The sequence below is a fragment of the Notolepis coatsorum genome (genome assembly GCF_963971535.1).
Source record: "Notolepis coatsorum genome assembly, chromosome: 18".
Lineage (NCBI taxonomy): Eukaryota > Metazoa > Chordata > Actinopteri > Aulopiformes > Paralepididae > Notolepis > Notolepis coatsorum.
Genome location: NC_140182.1, coordinates 35,598,094 through 35,618,501, shown reverse-complemented (window position 1 = coordinate 35,618,501; position 20,408 = coordinate 35,598,094). Strand labels below are relative to the sequence as shown.

The window sequence follows — 20,408 nt, the reverse complement described above, 5'->3', positions numbered from 1 at the left end:
TGAACACAAGAGGGCGATAGTGAACACAAGAGGGCGATACTGAACGCAAGAGGGCGATAGTGAACACAAGAGGGCGGTACTGAACGCAAGAGGGCGATACTGAACACAAGAGGGCGATACTGAACACAAGAGGGCGATACTGAATGCAAGAGGGTGATAGTGAACACAAGAGGGCGATAGTGAACACAAGAGGGAGATACTGAACACAAGAGGGCAATACTGAACCCAAGAGGGATATACTGAACGGAAGAGGGCGATAGTGAACGCAAGAGGGTGATAGTGAACACAAGAGGGCGATACTGAACGCAAGAGGGCGATACTGAACACAAGAGGGCAATATTGAACACAAGAGGGCGATAGTGAACACAAGAGGGCAATACTGAACGCAAAAGGGTGATACTGAACGGAAGAGGACACTACTGAACGGAAGAGGGCGATACTGAACACAAGAGGGCGATACTGAACGGAAGAGGGCGATAGTGAACACAAGAGGGCGATACTGAGAGCAATAGTGAATGCAAGAGAGCGATAGTGAACACAAGAGGGCGACAGTGAACACACAAGAGCGATACTGAATGCAAGAGGGCGATAGTGAACGCAAGAGGGTGATACTGAACACAAGAGGGCGATAGTGAACACAAGAGGGTGATACTGAACGCAAGAGGGCGATAGTGAACACAAGAGGGCGATAGTGAACGCAAGAGGGCGATACTGAACACAAGAGGGCGATACTGAGTGCAAGAGGGTGATAGTGAACACAAGAGGGCGATACTGAACACAAGAGGGCTTTAGTGAACACAAGAGGGCGATACTGAACACAAGAGGGCGATACTGAACACAAGAGGGCGATAGTGAACACAAGAGGGCGATAGTGAATGCAAGAGGGTGATAGTGAACACAAGAGGGCAATAGTGAACACAAGAGGGGAATACTGAACACAAGAGGGCGATAGTGAACACAAGAGGGCGATAGTGAACACAAGAGGGCAATACTGAACACAAGAGGGCGATACTGAACCCAAGAGGGCGATACTGAACACAAGAGGGCGATAGTGAACACAAGAGGGCAATACTGAACACAAGAGGGCGATAGTGAACACAAGAGGGCGATAGTGAACACAAGAGGGCAATACTGAACACAAGAGGGCGATAGTGAACACAAGAGGGCAATACTGAACACAAGAGGGCGATAGTGAATGCAAGAGGGCGATAGTGAACACAAGAGGGCAATACTGAACACAAGAGGGCGATAGTGAACACAAGAGGGCGATAGTGAACACAAGAGGGCAATACTGAACACAAGAGGGCGATAGTGAACACAAGAGGGCAATACTGAACACAAGATGGCGATAGTGAACACAAGAGGGCGATACTGAACGCAAGAGGGCGATACTGAATGCAAGAGGGTGATAGTGAACGCAAGAGGGTGATAGTGAACACAAGAGGGCGCTAGTGAACGCAAGAGGGCGATAGTGAATGCAAGAGGGCGATACTGAACGCAAGAGGGCGATAGTGAACAGAACAGGGCAATACTGAACACAAGAGGGCGATAGTGAACACAAGAGGGCAATACTGAACGCAAAAGGGCGATACTGAACGGAAGAGGACAATACTGAACCCAAGAGGGCAATACTGAACGGAAGAGGGCGATACTGAACGGAAGAGGGCAATACTGAACGCAAAAGGGCGATACTGAACGGAAGAGGGCAATACTGAACACAAGAGGGTGATACTGAACGGAAGAGGGCGATACTGAACGGAAGAGGGCGATACTGAGAGCAATACTGAACACAAGAGGGCGATAGTGAACGCAAGAGGGCGATTGTTAACACAAGAGGGCGATAGTGAACACAAGAGGGCGATTGTTAACACAAGAGAGCGATTGTGAACACAAGAGGGCGATAGTGAACACAAGAGGGCGATAGTGAACACAAGAGGGCGATTGTTAATAGTGAACAGAAGTGCTCAGCTGCCGGTAGGGACCTCAAGTGATCAACAACGGCTTCAATCTGCAGTTTGGATCAACCAATCACGTGTTGTTGGCATACATTTACATTTACATTTAGTCATTTAGCTGACGCTTTTATCCAAAGCGACTTACAAGTTCTGTACGACAAGCCATCAGGAAGGGCACAACTCTATCAGCTGAGCAACAATGTTCATCAAAGTGTTGAGTGCTACAGTGTAGGTTAGTTTATTAGGACAAGTGCATGACAGTACGGTTAGTTAGGGTTAGATTTTTTTTTTTTCAAATATTTGAAACGCAACTTCTTTTGCCAAACACAACGTTCCTCATGCGGCACATTCTGTTGTTGGCATCTTAACTTAACCCATGCCTTATCATAATCGCGGTCAACCCCATTGTCATTGGATGCCGCAGAGAGAGAGAAAGATAGAGAGAGATAAAGAATGATTGTGCATGAGAGAAAGAGGGAGGGAGAGAGTATATAGACCATACACAACTGGTAATTAGATGTAGATGTTCATGGCTCTACTGTGTTCTACTGAGTGCACTCTTCTAGGCTTTTGTGTTTTAGAAAGAGAGTGAGACTGAGTTTTACTAAATAAGGAGGGTAAGTGAATGAGTGTTTGTGTCAACAGTGTGTGTGTGTGTGTGTGTGTGTGTTTTAGAGAGAGATAGATAGATGAAGAAACAGCCAGATAGAGAGAAAGAGAGAGCTAAACACATTACCTAAACCAAGGTAAAGAAGAGAGGTGCCAGACTGAGCAATGATTAATATTGTGTGTGTGTGTGTGTGTGTGTGTGTGTGTGTGTGTGTGTGTGTGTGTGTGTGTGTGTGTGTGTGTGTGTGTGTGTGTGTGTGTGTGTGTGTGTGTGTGTGTGTGTGTGTGTGTGTGTGTGTGTGTGTGTGTGTGTGTGTGTGTGTGTGGTACCTGTGTCCGTGGGCGGCTGCCAGGCTGTAGGAGTTCATGTCTCCCTGTGGGGCCGTGGAGATGCCGTTGCGGTACATGGTGCCAACCATGGGGTCTGCACCTCGCTCCAGTAACAAGCTCACCAGCTCAAAGTTACCTGTGGAGAGAGAGAGAGAGAGAGAGAGAGAGAGAGAGAGAGAGAGAGAGAGAGAGAGAGAGATTTATCACAATAAATCAAGAACAAAACAAATATAGAGCCAGGGAGAGAGATTAAGACACATAGAGAGAGAGGGGGTGAGAGGGAGAGAGACAGAGAGAGAAAAATAAACAGAGATGGAGAGAGAAAGAAACAGAGAAGGATAGAATGACTTAATGAATCATCGTTTAAACAGCGCTTTTCTAGACACAGAAATCGCTTTACAATGTAATGTTAGAGCAGAAATGGCCTCCTTCACCACCAAAGAGAAAGACAGAGCGATAGCGAGAGTGAGAGAGAAAAAGAGTGAGAGAGAGAGTGAGAGAGAGATACAGAGAGAGAGAAAAAGAGAGAGGGAGAGAGAGAGAGAAAAAGAGAGAGAGAGAGAGAGAGAGAGAGAGAGAGAGAGAGAGAGAGAGAGAGAGAGAGAGAGAGAGAGAGAGAGAGCGAGAGAGAGACAGATAGAGAGGGGGAAAGGGAAGGATAGAGAGAGAGATTGAAAGAGAGACAGCGGGGGAGAGAGAGTGGGAGGAACAGAAAAAGGAAGAAAGTGAGCAAGAGAGAGAAATCAGAAAGAGTGCTAGACAGAAAGCAGGCCATGCGTGACAATGGAAGAGAATAAGGGGCGTGTCAGAAATAGAGACGGAGGATGACGGAATATGACTCTGATATTTTGAGCTCCGAGCCTTGACATTTAGCCGTTATCCTATTTTCATACTAGCACTCGTTTCCCTATGCTTTTTCTTTTGTTGTTGTTGTTCTTAGCTCTATTCTATTTAACTCTTTAAAAAATGTTCTCATGTACCCCAGTTGCTATTGCATGTACATATTTGTGTTTTATTACACATATATGTTTATACATACCAACTATTTCGCCTGTTTTATTCTCCACCCATCGATCATCCATAGCAACACTACTATCACAGACATCCAAGAAGGGGGATCACCCCCTTGAATGGCCCTTCTAAGGTTTCTCTCCTCCACATTGCCTGTGGTGCTTTTTTTCTATTGCTAGGTTCTTAGTGAGTTTTCCCTTATCTTCGCTGGGGTGTGTCTGGGAGTGTTGCATTTCTTTATTTTACATTTATTTTGGATTTCAAGGTGGTTTTTTTTGTTCTTGATTTATTGTGATGTTTCTTCTTGACTTGTTTAAAGAAGACTTGTCCGGCCCATGGGGACATTAACTTGTGATTTCTGGCTTTACATATACATTTATTTGATTTGAGTTGATTTATGACAGCGGTTTGATCATTTATCTGGATCTTTATATCTCTGAGTGATTTATCATCTCAGCTCCCAGGAAAGCGCGTCGCCTCCGAGGACGTGACTTAGCCAATCGCCACGCTGACTTTCTGGGCCGCTGTGATCAGCTGTCTGTATATAAGCAGCCAGCTGGTGCTGTCAGCTCGTTACTGTTGGCTCTGTCAGAGCCGCACTGTGGCCCCCCGTGCCGAGGCCCCCGTCTCCTTACCTGCAGCCGACGCCAGCTGTAGCGGCGTCTCTGTGTAGTTCTCCATCCCGTCCTGCAGGGAGCCCTCCACGTTCGCCCCGGCATCCAACAGCAGCTGTTGGGGTGGGGGTTGGCAGTGTTGGTGATGGTGGAAGGGGGGTAGGGGGGGGGGATCGCATGAGGAAACAGAGAGAAGATAAAGGCGTCAGTTGGAGACAAGTATAAGTGTCAGTGACGTCTGACATTTCTAACAAACAAGCCCTTTTAAAGCGCATCGATGACTTATTCTTACTGTAAGTAACAATCTCATACTCAGATGTGCAGTGAGAGATTCTGGGTTTCTCCAGTTATAAATGGTAAACATTTATATATTAGCCAAAGCGCTTTACAATTTTTGCTCCTCACATTCACCAATTCACTCGCACATTCACACACCAACGGCAAGGTGGCAACCTGCACATCGAGAGCAATTAGGGGTTAAGTGTCTTGCTCAAGGACACTTCGACACGCTGCCCGGGAGGCGTGGGAATCGGACCGGGAACCTTCCCGACTACCAGACGACCGTTCTACTCCAGAGCCACTGTCGTCCCCAGTTATACTGTTCGTTATCTGTTTGTTTCATATCCCCATTAGGAGGCGAGTGCCTCATTGTCAGAAATATGAAATGGGCCCAAAGCCTTTTCAGCTATAAGGTGGTTTGGTGAGTGATCATTCAGAGAGGCTTCTAAAAATAAATCCCTTTCAAGTCTAACATGCTTACATCACTGCTGCTACCACGCGATGTATGTCATAAAGGGTTAACTTATCAGGAATCAAAATAATAATGATATGTGGATATATGGATTTCATGGTGGTTTTTATTCTGGATCTATTGTGATGTTTCTTCTTGACTTGTAAAGAGCATGGGGGAAATTCCATGTGAACTCGGGCTTTGAAGATTTGATTTGATCTTATTTTCGAGTTGACACCTGTGTATTTTTTAAGCTATACATTAGATCTTCAATGGGTTGGCTACCGATGTGATTTGGACATTATGCGTTTTTTTGCCCAATATGCAAAAAAAACGATCTCTTTTAATGTACTTTTCATACTTTTAGTAGACTTTTTGCTTTATATGCTGAGTAAGTCTCTTGAACACTGGCCTCCTTGAAACACATTCAAAACCAATGCTACACTTTCAACCATGTATGAGGTGGAATCAACGGGAGACTCGAAGACAAGTTGTCCTAAATCCCGTCTCTCGTTCCAAAGAAAGTTGACTTTTCTTTGCAGATACGAGGTCCTCATCATCTCGCCCTGGCTTGAAGACATTTAGCGTTGCATTTTCATCCAGCTATATTTCATTAGTGGCAGAGGACACCATGCGTAAGCGAGTCGATCCTAATGATCCTATAAATCTCCCCCCCTCCCCAAAAAAAAGGAACTTTATCCGCAGCTCAGTCTGTTTGCTAATGGGTTGAAAAATTACTCGCAGTTAAAGCAAACAGTTTGGAAAATGGAGTGTGAAATGGTACAACATTTACTTGAGAGAGAGAACGCCTTTAACTTTGGTACATTCCTTCCGCTGATCTATATCAACTCGGATAGAAACCGGCTCAAGCGTTTTCTCATTAGATCTTAAATGTTTTAAAACACCACAGAAAGAGCATTTGGTGGGTAAACAAAGCCGGCTCAATAGCCATTAAACCGCCGTGCTCTCTGTTTTCAACTGGCTTTAAATGTCGTCGGGGGCCATTCCCACGTAAAATACGAAATCGACAAGTTGTCCTGAAGTGACTGCTGGGAATCGCTGTTTGTCTGACTTTTAAAACGAGCCCCTTTAAAGATAAAAAAATTAAATAAAATTATAGCTTTTTCCCATTCAACCCACATTCATGACCAGCATGCACATAGAAACTCAAAATGACGTGAAAAACAAAAGAGCACACAGATCATTTATATCATCATCATCATCAGCATCATCACCACAACGTACTCTCTGATGACATTAATGAACATGATGACAGAAGCGGTGATGGTGAGAGGTATGAGAGAGAGAGAGAGAGAGAGAGAGAGAGAGAGAGAGAGAGAGAGAGAGAGAGAGAGAGAGAGAGAGAGAGAGAGAGAGAGAGAGAGAGAGAGAGAGAGAAAGAGAGCGAGAGAGAGAGAGAGAGAGAGAGAGAGAGCGAGCGAGAGAGAGAGAGAGAGAGAGAGAGAGAGAGAGAGAGAGAGAGAGAGAGAGAGAGAGAGAGAGAGAACAGGTGATAAAGGTGACGTCACTACCTGCACCACTGGCACATGTCCGTGTAACACAGCGAAAGTGAGTGGCGTCCCCTGCCGCGTTTCGGGGTAGACTGAGGGGTGCTTGTGAACTGAGTTTGGCACCTGGGGAAGGGACACGGGTAGGTAGGGGAGGAGGTGGGGGTGGGGGGCAGGTGTGAGGGAGAGAGATACAAAGCCATTAAAAACAACTACACGGCCTACGCACTGTAGCAGTTACACAAGCAGCCGCGGGGTGGGGGGCGAGGACGGGGGGGGGGGGGCGCTCAAGAAGGAAAGAAGGACTAGGATAATTAGCTCGTGGCCCTGAGGCAGAGGAGGACATCCTGTCACGGCGGCAGTTTCCTAATGAACTTAATGGATTGTCTGGTTAGCTCTCACTTCCTCTGATCTCTCAGCTCTCTGCCACTGAGGCCTGACCCGGCTCGACCTCCTCCTCCTCGCCGGGGCCCCCTATCTCTGATCTAGGACACTTATAATGGATGAAATGAGTAACCAAGTAAGTCACCGGGAGCACGAGGGGTTGCCGTGGACACACGTGGATGAAAGCACGAAAGACTCATCTCTCTCCACAAAGGCTCTGCGGGGGGGAGGGCCTTGAAGAAGAGGCTCAAAGGCACGCGGGATGGGGAAATTACTCTCAGGTTTAATCACTTGGAGGAGAACACAGAGGCACACATAACACTTTTAATTTTCATTTTGGAAGCCCGCTGTGGGAGAGAGAGAGCGAGGTGTTTTGAAGGCACCAGGGACGGTCGGGGTGTTTGCCATTACTGTAACGACTAGTTTTCCGCTCATCTCTTAATTGCTCAAATAATTCTGCCAATTTCCGATTCGACGCTTGGGCTGTGACGATAACGATGGGGAAAAGGCGCGCGGACGCAGCCAATCACAGAGCGTCTCACGTTGCCTCATGTCTGACTCACTGGTCATTAAGATCTAATCTAAGTGTCATCTCTGTGCTTTGTTCAGGGGTCGTGACCGACATGAATTCTGACCCAGTGGCTGCTAGGCTGTCAGGGGGACTGACAGAAGAAGACCAAGCCAGCGAGGCGGGACCACCACCTCCCGGGAGTCCGATTCCCAGTTCACACGCAACTGACTTTCATTCTAATGGTTTTCTAAACGTTTTCCTAAAACCGGGGTCGTATACATTACGAGGTTCAAAGCGGACCGCTTTCTCAATCCCTAGAGGTGTGGATTTGATGGTTTGATGGGATTGTAATGGTTCGACGCTCGAGTATTACAGTCCGGGTCATTTCACAGAATCCCCACTGAGCCGCCCACAGGCTTCCTGGGAAACTTCAATTTGAGTTTGTAAAACTTCATCTAAATCTCCCTGTAGGCAGCGAGGGAACAACTCCAAACACAGATTCCACAGAGTGTTTATGATGCTCTAGATACTTGTCTGTTTGGAGTTTCATCGCCAGTGAAATCGTCGAGTGGTTCGTTGAGAGTGGGCAGGCCACGTATCGACTAAACAGCATGGCGTGGGGAGAGGAAGAGGAAGAGGAAGAGGAAGGTGACTGAAACGTATCGACTAAACAGCATGGCGTGGGGAGAGGAAGAGGAAGGTGATTGAAACGTATCGACTAAACAGCATGGCGTGGGGAGAGGAAGAGGGAGATGACTGAAACGTATCGACTAAACAGCATGGCGTGGGGAGAGGAAGAGGAAGGTGACTGAAACGTATCGACTAAACAGCATGGCGTGGGGAGAGGAAGAGGAAGATGACTGAAACGTATAGACTAAACAGCATGGCGTGGGGAGAGGAAGAGGAAGGTGACTGAAACGTATCGACTAAACAGCATGGCGCGGGGAGAGGAAGAGGAAGGTGACTGAGACGTATCGACTAAACAGCATGGCGTGGGGAGAGGAAGAGGAAGGTGACTGAAACGTATCGACTAAACAGCATGGCGTGGGGAGAGGAAGAGGGAGAGGATGAACAGCACCGGTTCAGTCTAAACAACACCACACAGTTTGACGTGGAACATTAATGATAACTGCAACATGTGACAATGCAAAATGGCACAATACACAAAACCACAAAAATGGCACAATACACAAAACCACAAAATGGCACAATACACACACAAACTGAAGAAAACAAGATGTGTAAAGGAGTTCCTGACTCCATGTGTTATGTTTTACTCTTGTGTAGTATTGCTGGGGTTGTTGGTTGGTTCTCTAAATATTGAGTAAGCCTAGTAGGAACTAGGACGTACAATAATCCACGTCTGGATTTTAATTGTACCTGTCTGTATTAAAGGTGACGGCAACATTATGGGAAATATTATCTTCTCCAAAGTCAGACAAGAAGATAGATACCAATTTCCTCTCTGTGCGTTCAGTAGAAAGCTATCCGGCTGCAAGCTAGCCTAGCTTAGCACAAATGAATGGCAGTGGATACCGATCACCTAGCCTAGCTTAAAACGTGAGCTTGTCTGACTCTGGAGAAGACGGTAAGCGTGTTTCCCATAATGTTGGCGTGTTCCTTTAACGCAAATTATTACAGTAAATATTTTACATTATAGACAGGTTTCCCGACCAGGTCAGACCCCGAGGTGCAACAAGGAAAAGGTCAAAACAACAGGGCAGACAATAATATACCGGTGTTTGTATTTCTATGCTAGCGAGCTAAACAATCAACCCACGCCCAGGCTAGCCATGTAACAGGCGAAAGAGCCACAGTCACAGCCAATGCTGATTTGACAGAGTGGCATCCAGCCGTTGGTCGTTTGAAATTACTTTTAGTCAGGGGAGTGCCGTGGTTTGTCCACAGAGCCCCGCTGTACTCTTTCTGATCATTCAAAAAGAGCCCCATGGCAGCAGTTCAGCGCAGGTCGGGGGCAGTTCATTCACATGTTTCAGTGGGTAACGCTGATTGGCTTGAGCACACTAGTGTGTTTACAAACAGGAAACCCATCTATATGGAACAAGGACACAAAGGGCTAGATCCACAAAGAATGGATTGCACGGAGCAAGTTGCACCCTTACTTACAATTCATTATGAATTGAAAATGGGGGACCCTGATGTAAACAAGACGAAAGTCTTTCTCTGGGCCCTGTTTCTTGTACGTGGTTCAACTAAGTCGATCAAGATGTCATTATCCAGCTTCAGTTAACCCGATGTTTGAAGCCGGGATTTTCCTGTTTCACGAAGGTGGATTCAGTCTCGTTAACTCAAGCCAGACTTGCGACTCAGGCTAAATGCGCGCGGCCGTTTTAGGTGAAAAGCCAGCACGCATCGATGGCAGAGATCCTGATTCTCAACGGCATTGATTGATTAATTGATTTAAGACTTTATTGACAGATTGCAATACGGCTCAATCGCCTCGCCGACAAGTTAAATGCGTTATCTATAGGCTAATTCTAAGTCCCTCATTACCTCAATCAATCAGATTATATTTCTTTAAACTTGCCTGCTGGATTGAATAATCAAATGAGATCTTGCTAGCGAAAATAATTAGTTAAATTGTTATACAGAATTACGATACGGCTCTCTTACCCATTGATTGATGTATAGTCGATCTTTAACTTATCTCCAATGTGGTCTAACGGGTTGTTCTTTTGACTTTCACACAGACGACCGGGGTTCGAGACCCTAGTCGTCTCCTTCTTTTTGCAATATAGGAATAATTCAATTTGGTGCACGTTGAGAGCTATATAAAGAATGACATCCTCAGTGCATGTAGATTTATAATATTTTAACTTAAAACCAGGCTACTTTGGCGTATAATCATTAATATTATATTCAAAAAAATCATATTGCAAACACCGGGTTTTGAACCCCGGTCGCTGGGTTGGCAGGCTTGAGCACTACCACTGGGCCACTGTGCCAGATGGGATAAATTCATTGTTTATACATTAATGAACGAGAGACCCGTGTTTAGAATATCCTTTGTTTTGAATGAAGTTTATCTCTTTATCCTCATTCATTAATGTGACGTCAACGGCTCATTCAATTTCTCAAATCCGTCAAACAGCGCATCTCATCAGACATCTTAATCCCAGTTACAATTAAAATAACCACATAATGTGTACATCGCACGAGCGAGCGCCACCGTCGCCACGGTATATATAACGTGCATTATTTAGGACAAAGTGAATTTAGTATCAGCATTTTGGGTCTATTTTACATTTCAAAAGCCCCCTCTGGAAGAATGGAGCACAAAAACGTAATTCAGAATGATATAATGCAGATCGTAGACTGTGGGAATAGTTTCAGGAAACGGGCTGTCACCTCTTTGCGGGGGCGTGGCGATGGTTCAGGCTAACTTGAACTTGAACTCTGCTTTCGACCAGGCTCAAACTTTTGGATCTGTTGTCATGGTGATTTGGAAAATCCACGTACAGGGAACCGGAAAGTCCGGCTAACTCAGTTATCCAGTTAAAGTTATCCGGCTAACTCAGTTATCCAGGTACAAGAAACAGGGCCCTGGTCTGCATCCCCTTAACAATTGTGTGTATTGAGCCGTACTGTATTGTACCCATTCTACAATCTGTTAATACAATTTTCATTCATTCAATCACCGTGCAGATTGATTGATTGAATGAACGTTTTATTAACAGATTGCAGAATGGGTACAATACTGTATGGCTCAATACACACAATTGTTAAGGGGATGCAGACCAAAGAAAGACTTTCGTCTTGTTTACATCAGGGTCCCCCATTTTCAATTCATAATGAATTGTAAGTAAGGGTGTAACTTGCTCTGTGCAATCCATTCTTTGTGGATCTAGCCCATAGTGTCGTAGATGCAAATAATTTGCCATGCCTGTGAGTCGCCACTAGGGGCAGAGCGGCTAACTGTATATGAATGAGTGGACGAGTGACTGACTGTGTGAGTTAGTCATCTAAAAATTCAAAAAGACAGTTTTATTTTGGCAGCAAATGTTTCGCAGCATGTCCAATAATAACAAAGTGTGGCAATCTGTGAAACCTTTGATGAATCTGTGTAACCAAAATGTTTTTTAGTTTCATCCAATCATGTTTCATCCATATGTTGTGCAAAATGCCTTTTGACTCAGTCCCCAGAGCGGGCTGTCTCTCCCACTGCATCCAGACATGATGTAGAGACTCAGTCCCCAGAGCGGGCTGTCTCTCCCACTGCATCCAGACATGATGAAGAGACTCAGTCCCCAGAGCGGGCTGTCTCTCCCACTGCATCCAGACATGATGTAGAGACTCAGTCCCCAGAGCGGGCTGTCTCTCCCACTGCATCCAGACATGATGTAGACTGACCTCACTGTTTATGTCCGCTCCGGCATCCAGCAGCATCTGCACCATGGCCTCGTCTCCACGGACACACGCATACATCAGCGGGGTCATCCCCTAGGTAACCACAAATTAAAGAACACATCGAATGAAGCCTGTTATTTCCCCCAAAAACCTCAAATGATCTACAGTCGAACTCACGGCCGAGTGACATGCAACAGCCCCGTGACTTTGACACAGAGTACAGTGTTGTAGGTTAAATCCATCCACTGAAATTAAAAGCCAAACAATCATCACTCAAAGAGGAGAAAAAAGAGGAAAACAACATGAACTAAGGCTGAACCTTTGGACCGCTCTCTCTATATATTGTGTTTGACAGTTCCTCTCCAGGAAACACCATTAATCATCACGAGAGCTCCGGCTTGAGAGCTCAGAGGCGGGTGCTGTACGACTGTGCCGTTGATCAAAGCCCCCGGTGGCAGGAGTCACCGTTTCTTCCCCGGTCCTCCTCAGAATCAACATCCAAACTGTCTTGTCTGCACAGCGCGGATGGCAGTTCAAAACAAAACCTCAGACTGAAATGATTTTTGGAAAGAGTATTACATTTGGTGGTAGACGTGTGTACTGGCGGTTATTCTCCCAGTGGGCTACTGGTGGGGAAATGTGACGAAACACAATGTCTTAGGCTCAGTGGTATTCACACTAGAATGAACTATTGTAACACCTACAGTATTCCTGTGGGGGTTTTAGATAATACTGGAGGGAAGACTGTCAGGTTTTAAACTGTGGATACCAAACAGAGAAGGTAAAGACAACTTTAAACTGTTAAACATTTGTCTATTGTCTATTTTTAAAACTGAATCAAACCATAAACAAGGTGGCCGGTTGGGAGGTTAGATCCTAATGTGAAAAACTGTGATTTTATATGTCTGCACTTTATGTGCTCATTTGATGTCTGACTTTTTTCTTTTTTCTGCACTTTGAGCTGCAGTTTCTGTATGAAAGGTGCTATACAAATAAAGTTTTATTATTATTATTACTGTAGTGATTCAAAGTCGTCCTGTGTTTCTTTAATACACTAGAGTTACCACATAAATACGATAGCGATTCATAGTGTTACTGTGTTTTCTTCCATACACACTATAGATTTACCACATACATACTGTAGGGATTCACCTTTCTGTAGTGGAATATTATAGAAATGTAAGGTGAATCACTATAGTACTCCTGTGGTTTTATCATAGGCATGCTAGCAGTAGCACTGAAATAGAATTGGGTGTGTATGAAGAAAACATGAGTTTCTTATAGCTAGGTTTCATATGGCTAAGCAATCTGCAGGTCAGTGAGTTGGTACTGAACATTAGGGAGGGCTTCTCACATACCAGCAGCGGTCTGTGGGTGACTGAGCCATGTCCTATGCAGCCATACATGCTAACAGCATATGTGTGACGAACAGATCCCCCAGGCAATGTTTTTGTGTGTGTGTGTGTGTGTGTGTGTGTGTGTGTGTGTGTGTGTGTGTGTGTGTGTGTGTGTGTGTGTGTGTGTGTGTGTGTGTGTGTGTGTGTTTGTGTGCTTACACAGATGCACATTCTGTGTATGTATGCATGCAAAGTGTGTGAATGAGTGAGTTCACATGTGTGTGTGTGTGTGTGTGTGTGTGTGTGTGTGTGTATATGTGTGTATGTGTATGTGTGTATATATGTGTGTATACTGTATATGTGTGTATAGTATGTACAGTATGTTTTTAATGTTTTACCTTTATTTACCCAGGGTAGGTTAGCTGAGCACAGATGCTCTTTTTCAGCTACGCCCTGCTTCACATTCACACAGTTCCATTCACACCTGGGAGCTGCCCAGTACAACCACAGTCTGACGCCGTTGGCCACTGAGCAACTCCACTGGAGCAGTTGGGGGTTTAGTGCCTTGCTCAAGGGCACTTCAGCGGTTGGTGTTAAGGGTATGGGAGAGAGTTATTCATTCACTTCCCCAGCCCAGATTTGTCCTGCCTGTCCGGGGGATCTATATATATGTGTGTGTGTGTGTATGTATGTGTGTATGTATATGTAACGGATGGTACCGCGAGGCGCAGTCACGATGGACTTCAGATGTTGTGAAGTGACTGTGGCGAGTAGCGGTGCTACTATGGGTTAAACTCACTCTCTCCCTTAAAAGACACACAGACACGTTGCAAAGCAGTGAATTCACCTCTTGGTATAGCGGTCTGTGCTGTCGACCCGTGGTGCGGCAGACAGCAGGTTCGAAACTCCCTCGGGGCATCGAAGTTTAACCCTTTCACTGCCGCACTACCAAACGGTTAACCCTTTCACGGCGACCGTCGGTTGTGTGATAGTAAAGGTTTAACCTTCTGTCACGTGGCAGTGAAAGGGTTACGGTGACGATATAACTACCGTTACATATACATGTGTATATATACGTGTGTGTGTGTGTGTCTGACCTGCTCGCTCATGCTGTTGATGCCCTCAGGCCCCAGCAGGTTGACGGCCTGCTTCACCAGGTCGGTCCGGCCACAGTTCAGCATCCTGAAGCCCAGGTCCTGGAGGAACTTGGCCTCCGTGGAGGCAGCGTCAAGCTTCCTCGACGCACAGAAACAGTCGTCTGTTCTGAAGGGCAAACACCAGCCAACACACAGCAGTGACTCACATGAGACGTGGGGTGAAGGGTAACAAAGTAAGTGAGACTTTTACGCTTTGTGTCATTGACTTCTCGAGTGTGAATGTGTGTGTACGACGTGCTTGTGCGTGCGTTTGTGTGTGACTATGTGTATGTGTGCGTGTGATTAAGTGGGTAAGTGTGTGTTGACGTGTGTGTGTGCGAGAGCGTGTGTGTTTGTGTGTGTGTGAGTGTACGTGCGTGGTGGGGGGTGTCATGGTTGTCATTAGGGATGCACAATGTATCGGCGACTTGTTATCTTGTTATTTAATGGCATAGGTCCAAGGAGCAAAACTTGGCAGATATATATCAGCAAACATATTGGCTGATGATGCCGATTCTCTTTTCCATTTGTCAACATTGGTTCAATGAGCAGAACTGGGCAGAACTGATTATGTGTCTGTCTAGCTGGGCAGAACTGATTATGTGTCTGTCTAGCTGGGCAGAACTGATTATGTGTCTGTCTAGCTGTGCAAGTTTCTGTGCTTGTTTATTTTTGTCATGCAGGTTTTGTTTGGGTACTTGCACAACAGCATTGCAATAGAAAACAGACGTACATTATACAGACCACATCACATCAGTAAATATCAGTTCTATATCATACTGGCTCCGCTCAGCGTCATCTGCACTAACCTCACTTCGTGGACAGCACTGAATAAAAATCCACAATGTACCTTTACATACCAGCATCCGTCTGGCCACACCCCTATCCGCTTACCTTCATAAGCAGGTGTGTGGTCACCTACTCGCCTCCTTCTTCACTTTCACCACAAGGAAGTGCCTGTTGTATACCCCACTTGACGAGGTTGTTAGCTGAAGAAAGTTGAGTTACGTGTTTACATTTTTTCTTGCTTTTTTCTTTCTCTCATACATTTTTAAAGAAAAAAGCTAAGTCATAATGTTTACCTCGGAGGGTCGCGCTAGCAACGTCACCTTTCACCAGCGGTTCTCCATTGCCTCCTCTGTTGTGCGTCTTAGAGCGGGGTTGAGGCGTCTTTCGTGGTCGGCAGCCGCGCCCGGTAGGCGTCCGATAGATAGTTTGCCTCTCCAAGGAGCTGGTGCACCAGCGCCGTCTCCTGTGCGATGGCCTGGTTCCGGCTCTGGTTCCTTTGCCTCCGGAGAGTCGTCCGCTGTTGGGCGGCCGGCTCCTCTGGTGGCGGAGGATTTGAGACGCAAACTTTTTGCGTCGGCTCGCTCCCGTCGCAAGATGGTGGCTTGTAGACGCGAACGGCCTGGTTTTGGTGAGTTGCTGGAGCCGGATGAGGATGCGTCTGATTCTCCATGGCCGATGGAAACAGAGGACTACATGGTAGAAGCGGACGGGTTCTTGTTCGACACCCCGGTGGAGACATGTCCGCCGCCCGTCCAGGTAACACTGGAGGGGGGTGAGAGGTCTCCTTGGGGTTCCTCGTACGCAGATGTTGGGTTAGAACCTCCGACTCGGCGGCGGGGTGCCCTGCTATCAGCCACATCAGAATGTGGCTCTGTAACCAGTAGTCTGCTGCATGTGAGGGACGCGAGCTCGGTGGGGGAAAGTATGCAGGGGGAACTGCATGCTTTGTTCCCCGAGCTCATGGCGGCGGCGGCAGTCGCAAACGGTGTGCCGCTGCCGCAGCCACTGCCTGTTCCTATTCCTGACGATCTCATAGGTCATCTATGGCAACGCCGTCCTGTGAGAGGGATGGACGTTGTCTGTCCATTTTACCCCTCAATGGAGGCCTACGTCCGTCAGGGACAGGTGGTCTCCCACATCATGGGCCTCACCCCCGCCTACGTGCAAGTCACGAGGGTGGTGGGTTTGGTAGAAGGCATGAAGGAGGGCGTGCCTCGGCTTCATAGGCCGATGGCAGCGCTCCTTTGTCCTGAGGTGGTGTGGGAGCCGTTATGGAAGCCGGTTCCCCAAGGGAAATCGGCGAGGCGGTTGGCTTTCTGGAGTGACCAGTCATTTATTTCCGCGACGCAATCTCTGGCTGCCACTTCTAACATCGCGCAGATGGCAAGATTCATGTCCGGGATACTGACGGGCGGTATGGAGCTGACTGATTTGCAACATGATCAGCTCGCCCAGTCGGCAGGAGCCATCCTGCATCTGATCCAGCCGCAGGCCATAGCCGCTGGGAAAGTACGCGCCCTGGCCACTCTAGTCCAGCACCACCTTTGGCTGGAGCAGGCGCGTGTGCCGGAGAAGAAGAGGACTCCACTTCTGACGGCACCCCTCTCCGATGCTGGACTTTTCGGGTCGGCACTGCAATTGATGACCTCAACCTGCAGGGAGATGCAGGAGGAGCGTTCCGTGCTCCAGCCTCATTTCCCCCCGCCTGATGTCGCCGGTGGAGTCAGACGGCAGGCTCGTCGTCGGGGTTCCGCCGCCGTAGCCGCCGCTGCTACCACCGCCACTGCTGGACCTTCGGCAAAGAAGGCCAGGAGGAGAGAAGGCGCCTCCGCCACTGCAGCCGGCCCATCTACGCCCGGAGGTGACGGTAGGGATCGTCGTGACCAGCCTCCTATCGTTTACCGTCCCTCCGGGGCTCCCCGGGGTGGCAAGTCCCGAGCAGCTCGTGGCAGGCGTCGCTGAAAGTAATAACTTTTTCCCTCTGTGGTCCCCCCCTGTTCCCTTCCTGGCCCAAATATGATTTTGTTTATAAGAAATAAAGAGTCCCTCCTAAAAGGATTTTTTGTTACAAACTGTGTGTTTATTCACCAAACATATGATGGGGATACGACGTGTGAACCTTTCGCTAGTGTGGGTTTGATAGGAGGGCTAGACTTTAAGTCTTGTTGGTCGCTACATTCATGTTAGAGCTTAAGCAAGGCCTGCAGCTTACACTCGGTTGAAAAAGGTTTTTTCTGCCTCTACCTGAATCTTCACATAAAGGTAGAGGTTAGTTGTGTGCTCTGTTGCTTAAACAGTGATATTGAGCCACAACACTATTGTGTTGGTCTGCAGTAATGCTTGTGTGTGAAAAGGTACCGCGGTTCAGGCCGCTCTCTCTCTCTATCAGATTTTCTGTGTCTTGCAACATAAACACGGGTGTCGGGTTCACACATACATAACTTGGCCTTGTTATAAACCCTGTTCACACTACAGACGTGTCTGTGGCTAGCGTGCATTGAATTAGCTTTGCGCTGTTCATTAGCATACTGGCTACTTAAGGTATCATATAGCTATTTTGTTGTTGTCGTATGCAAGGGTTGGGCTTGCGAGGGGGTACCGGATAAACCCCTCCTTCCCTCTTCTGATTGGTCAGGGGGTTTCTTGGACTCTCTTTTCATTCGGTCAGGGCCAAGCTGTTAGGCAGCTTGGCACGGGGGGGGGGGGAAGGGTTTCCCTGACTCCGCACCTATCACGGGCGGTTGGGTCATGGGTTTCCCCCCGTCATAGAAAACGTCACTAGGCACGTTTCTATTGGACGACGGCTTCCGTGAGTTTTTTCAGACCCGTATGTAGGGTCTGTCATTGTCAAGTTGTCGGGGCAGAGCGTAGGAACTTACTGTTCTACTACGCTCGATATACGTGTGACTTGAGTCTGTTGGTCACATGACTCAATGTGAAAGAAACAGACTAAGAAATGATGTAAACTCCATGATCAAAACAGCAAAAAAAAATTTCATCAATGACAAAACCGAGGAAAACAAAAACAAAACACGTGAACTTTGGAAATTACTCAATAACCAACTAGGCTGCAGTAAAAAACTTAAAACCAGATTCTCAAACATAAACATAAAGACAGACAACACGCTCATCACAGAAAATCTGGATGTAGCCAATTACTTAAATAGTTTCTTCACAAACATAGCCACAACACTGGTAAACAAACTACCCTCCCACTCAGGGCATTATGGGGTAGAACACATAGTAGCATACTACAAGAACCTAGGGGTCCACAAAGACGACTTCAAACTGGAAATGGTAACAACAGATGAGGTACTCAAAAAACTGAGCGCCCTCCAACCCAACAAGGCCACTGGCCATGACAACATCCCCTCCAAATTCCTCAGAGACTCAGCAGCCGCCATCACCCCAGTCATCACACACATAATAAACCTCTCCATAAACGTCCCCAAGGACTTCAAAATTGCGAGAGTGACCCCTCTGCACAAAAAAGGCAGTAAATTAGACCCAGGAAACTACCGCCCTGTTTCTATCCTTACCTCCATCTCGAAAGTCATGGAAAAAATTTTATACGAACAGGTTGAAAAATACCTTGCGGAAAAAAATCGAATCTACGAATTCCAATCTGGCTTCAGAACATCCCACTCCACTGACACATGCCTTCTCTATTTAAACGACCACATCAAACAAGAGGTGGACGCGGGCAAATACTGCGGCATGGTCATGCTGGACCTACAAAAGGCCTTCGACACTGTCAATCACACCATTCTGATTGACAAGCTAAAAGCAATTGGTTTTGATAGTCTATCAGTGAGCTGGATGCAATCCTACCTGGAGGGGAGAGAGCAGATGGTGGAGGTAAACGGTACCCTACCCCCCCCCCTCACAGTAAGCTGTGGTGTTCCACAAGGAAGCATACTAGGTCCGCTACTGTTCCTAATTTATGCAAATGACATGTCGTCAGCTTGTGACTGCAACTTGTTCCTGTTTGCGGACAACTCAGCCCTGCTGGTCTCTGACAAGGACAAGTTACAGATTGAAAAAACCCTCAGCTCAGAACTAGGCAAAATCTGCATATGGCTCGCTGATAACAAACTATCATTACACATGGGCAAAACAGAGTCCATTCTCTTCGGTTCAAATAACAAACTCAGCAAGACCGACGGCTTCTCAGTTACAGTGGGTGACAATATTGTCACAAGGAAAGAAGATATTACCTACCTGGGTTCCATCCTAGAGGCAAATCTTTCCTGTGACAAAATGGCATCCAATGTAATAAAAAAAGTCAACCAACGAACTCGATTCTTGTACCGGATCTCCTCACTGGTAAACAAGAATACCCTGAAGACTCTAGCAGGAGCACTCATTCAAGGGTACTACGACTATGCTTGCACCTCATGGTACCAAAGCACCTCAAAGGCGCTAAAAACAAAATTACAAACATCTCAAAACAAACTGGTCAGACTACTGCTTGACCTTACTCCTAGAACCCACCTCACCCCTGCCCACTTTGACAACCTAGGATGGCTTAGAGTAGACGACAGAGTACAGCAACTTGCAATGGGCCTGGTCTACAAGATACACTACACGACCAAGGTACCCATGTACATGACAAAATACTTCCCAAAGGTCAGTGAATACCACGATCACAACACCAGAGGGAGCTCCACAAATCACGTTAAACCCAGATTCGGCTCAAACAAGGGACTAAACACGTTTCGCAATTATGCCACATCAATGTGGAACGCCCTACCCAAAGCTGTAAAGGAATGTGAATCACTACCCACTTTCAAAAACACTCTCAAAAAACACCTAAGGGAGACTGCAACTCGAAACTGGCCCCTGTAAATGTCCGAACACAACCCCCTCCAATGTACAGTAAATTACCAAGTATGGTCTTGTCAATAATCCAATGTACAGTGTTTGTTTGTACAGGTGTACAGTGTCCCCCACCCACCCCTCCTACCCAACCCCCCCCCCCCCACTCCTACCCAACCCCCCCCCCCCCCACCCACCCATCCACCTCCAATGTACAGTCCCCCCCCACCCCCACCTACCCAATCCAATGTACAGTTTCTACGTCTAATGTATATACTCTTTTCTTTCTGGACTCTTTTTGTATCACA

General features: G+C 46.8%; 1 protein-coding gene across 2 annotated transcripts in view; it reads right to left on the bottom strand.

The window, feature by feature from the left end:
* btbd11b (BTB (POZ) domain containing 11b) overlaps nucleotides 1-20,408 on the bottom strand; it is a 233,383-nt gene that overhangs the window by 34,547 nt on the left and 178,428 nt on the right. Inside the window, exons 5-9 of one of the 2 annotated variants that reach the window (XM_084335035.1) lie at nucleotides 14,455-14,620; nucleotides 12,024-12,113; nucleotides 6,782-6,883; nucleotides 4,541-4,634; nucleotides 2,895-3,030 (exon numbers count right to left, since the gene is read on the bottom strand). In XM_084335035.1, the coding sequence (XP_084191161.1) occupies nucleotides 2,895-3,030; nucleotides 4,541-4,634; nucleotides 6,782-6,883; nucleotides 12,024-12,113; nucleotides 14,455-14,620 (588 nt within the window). The remainder of the gene's footprint in view (nucleotides 1-2,894; nucleotides 3,031-4,540; nucleotides 4,635-6,781; nucleotides 6,884-12,023; nucleotides 12,114-14,454; nucleotides 14,621-20,408) is intronic. The other variant, XM_084335036.1, reaches the window with a different exon arrangement.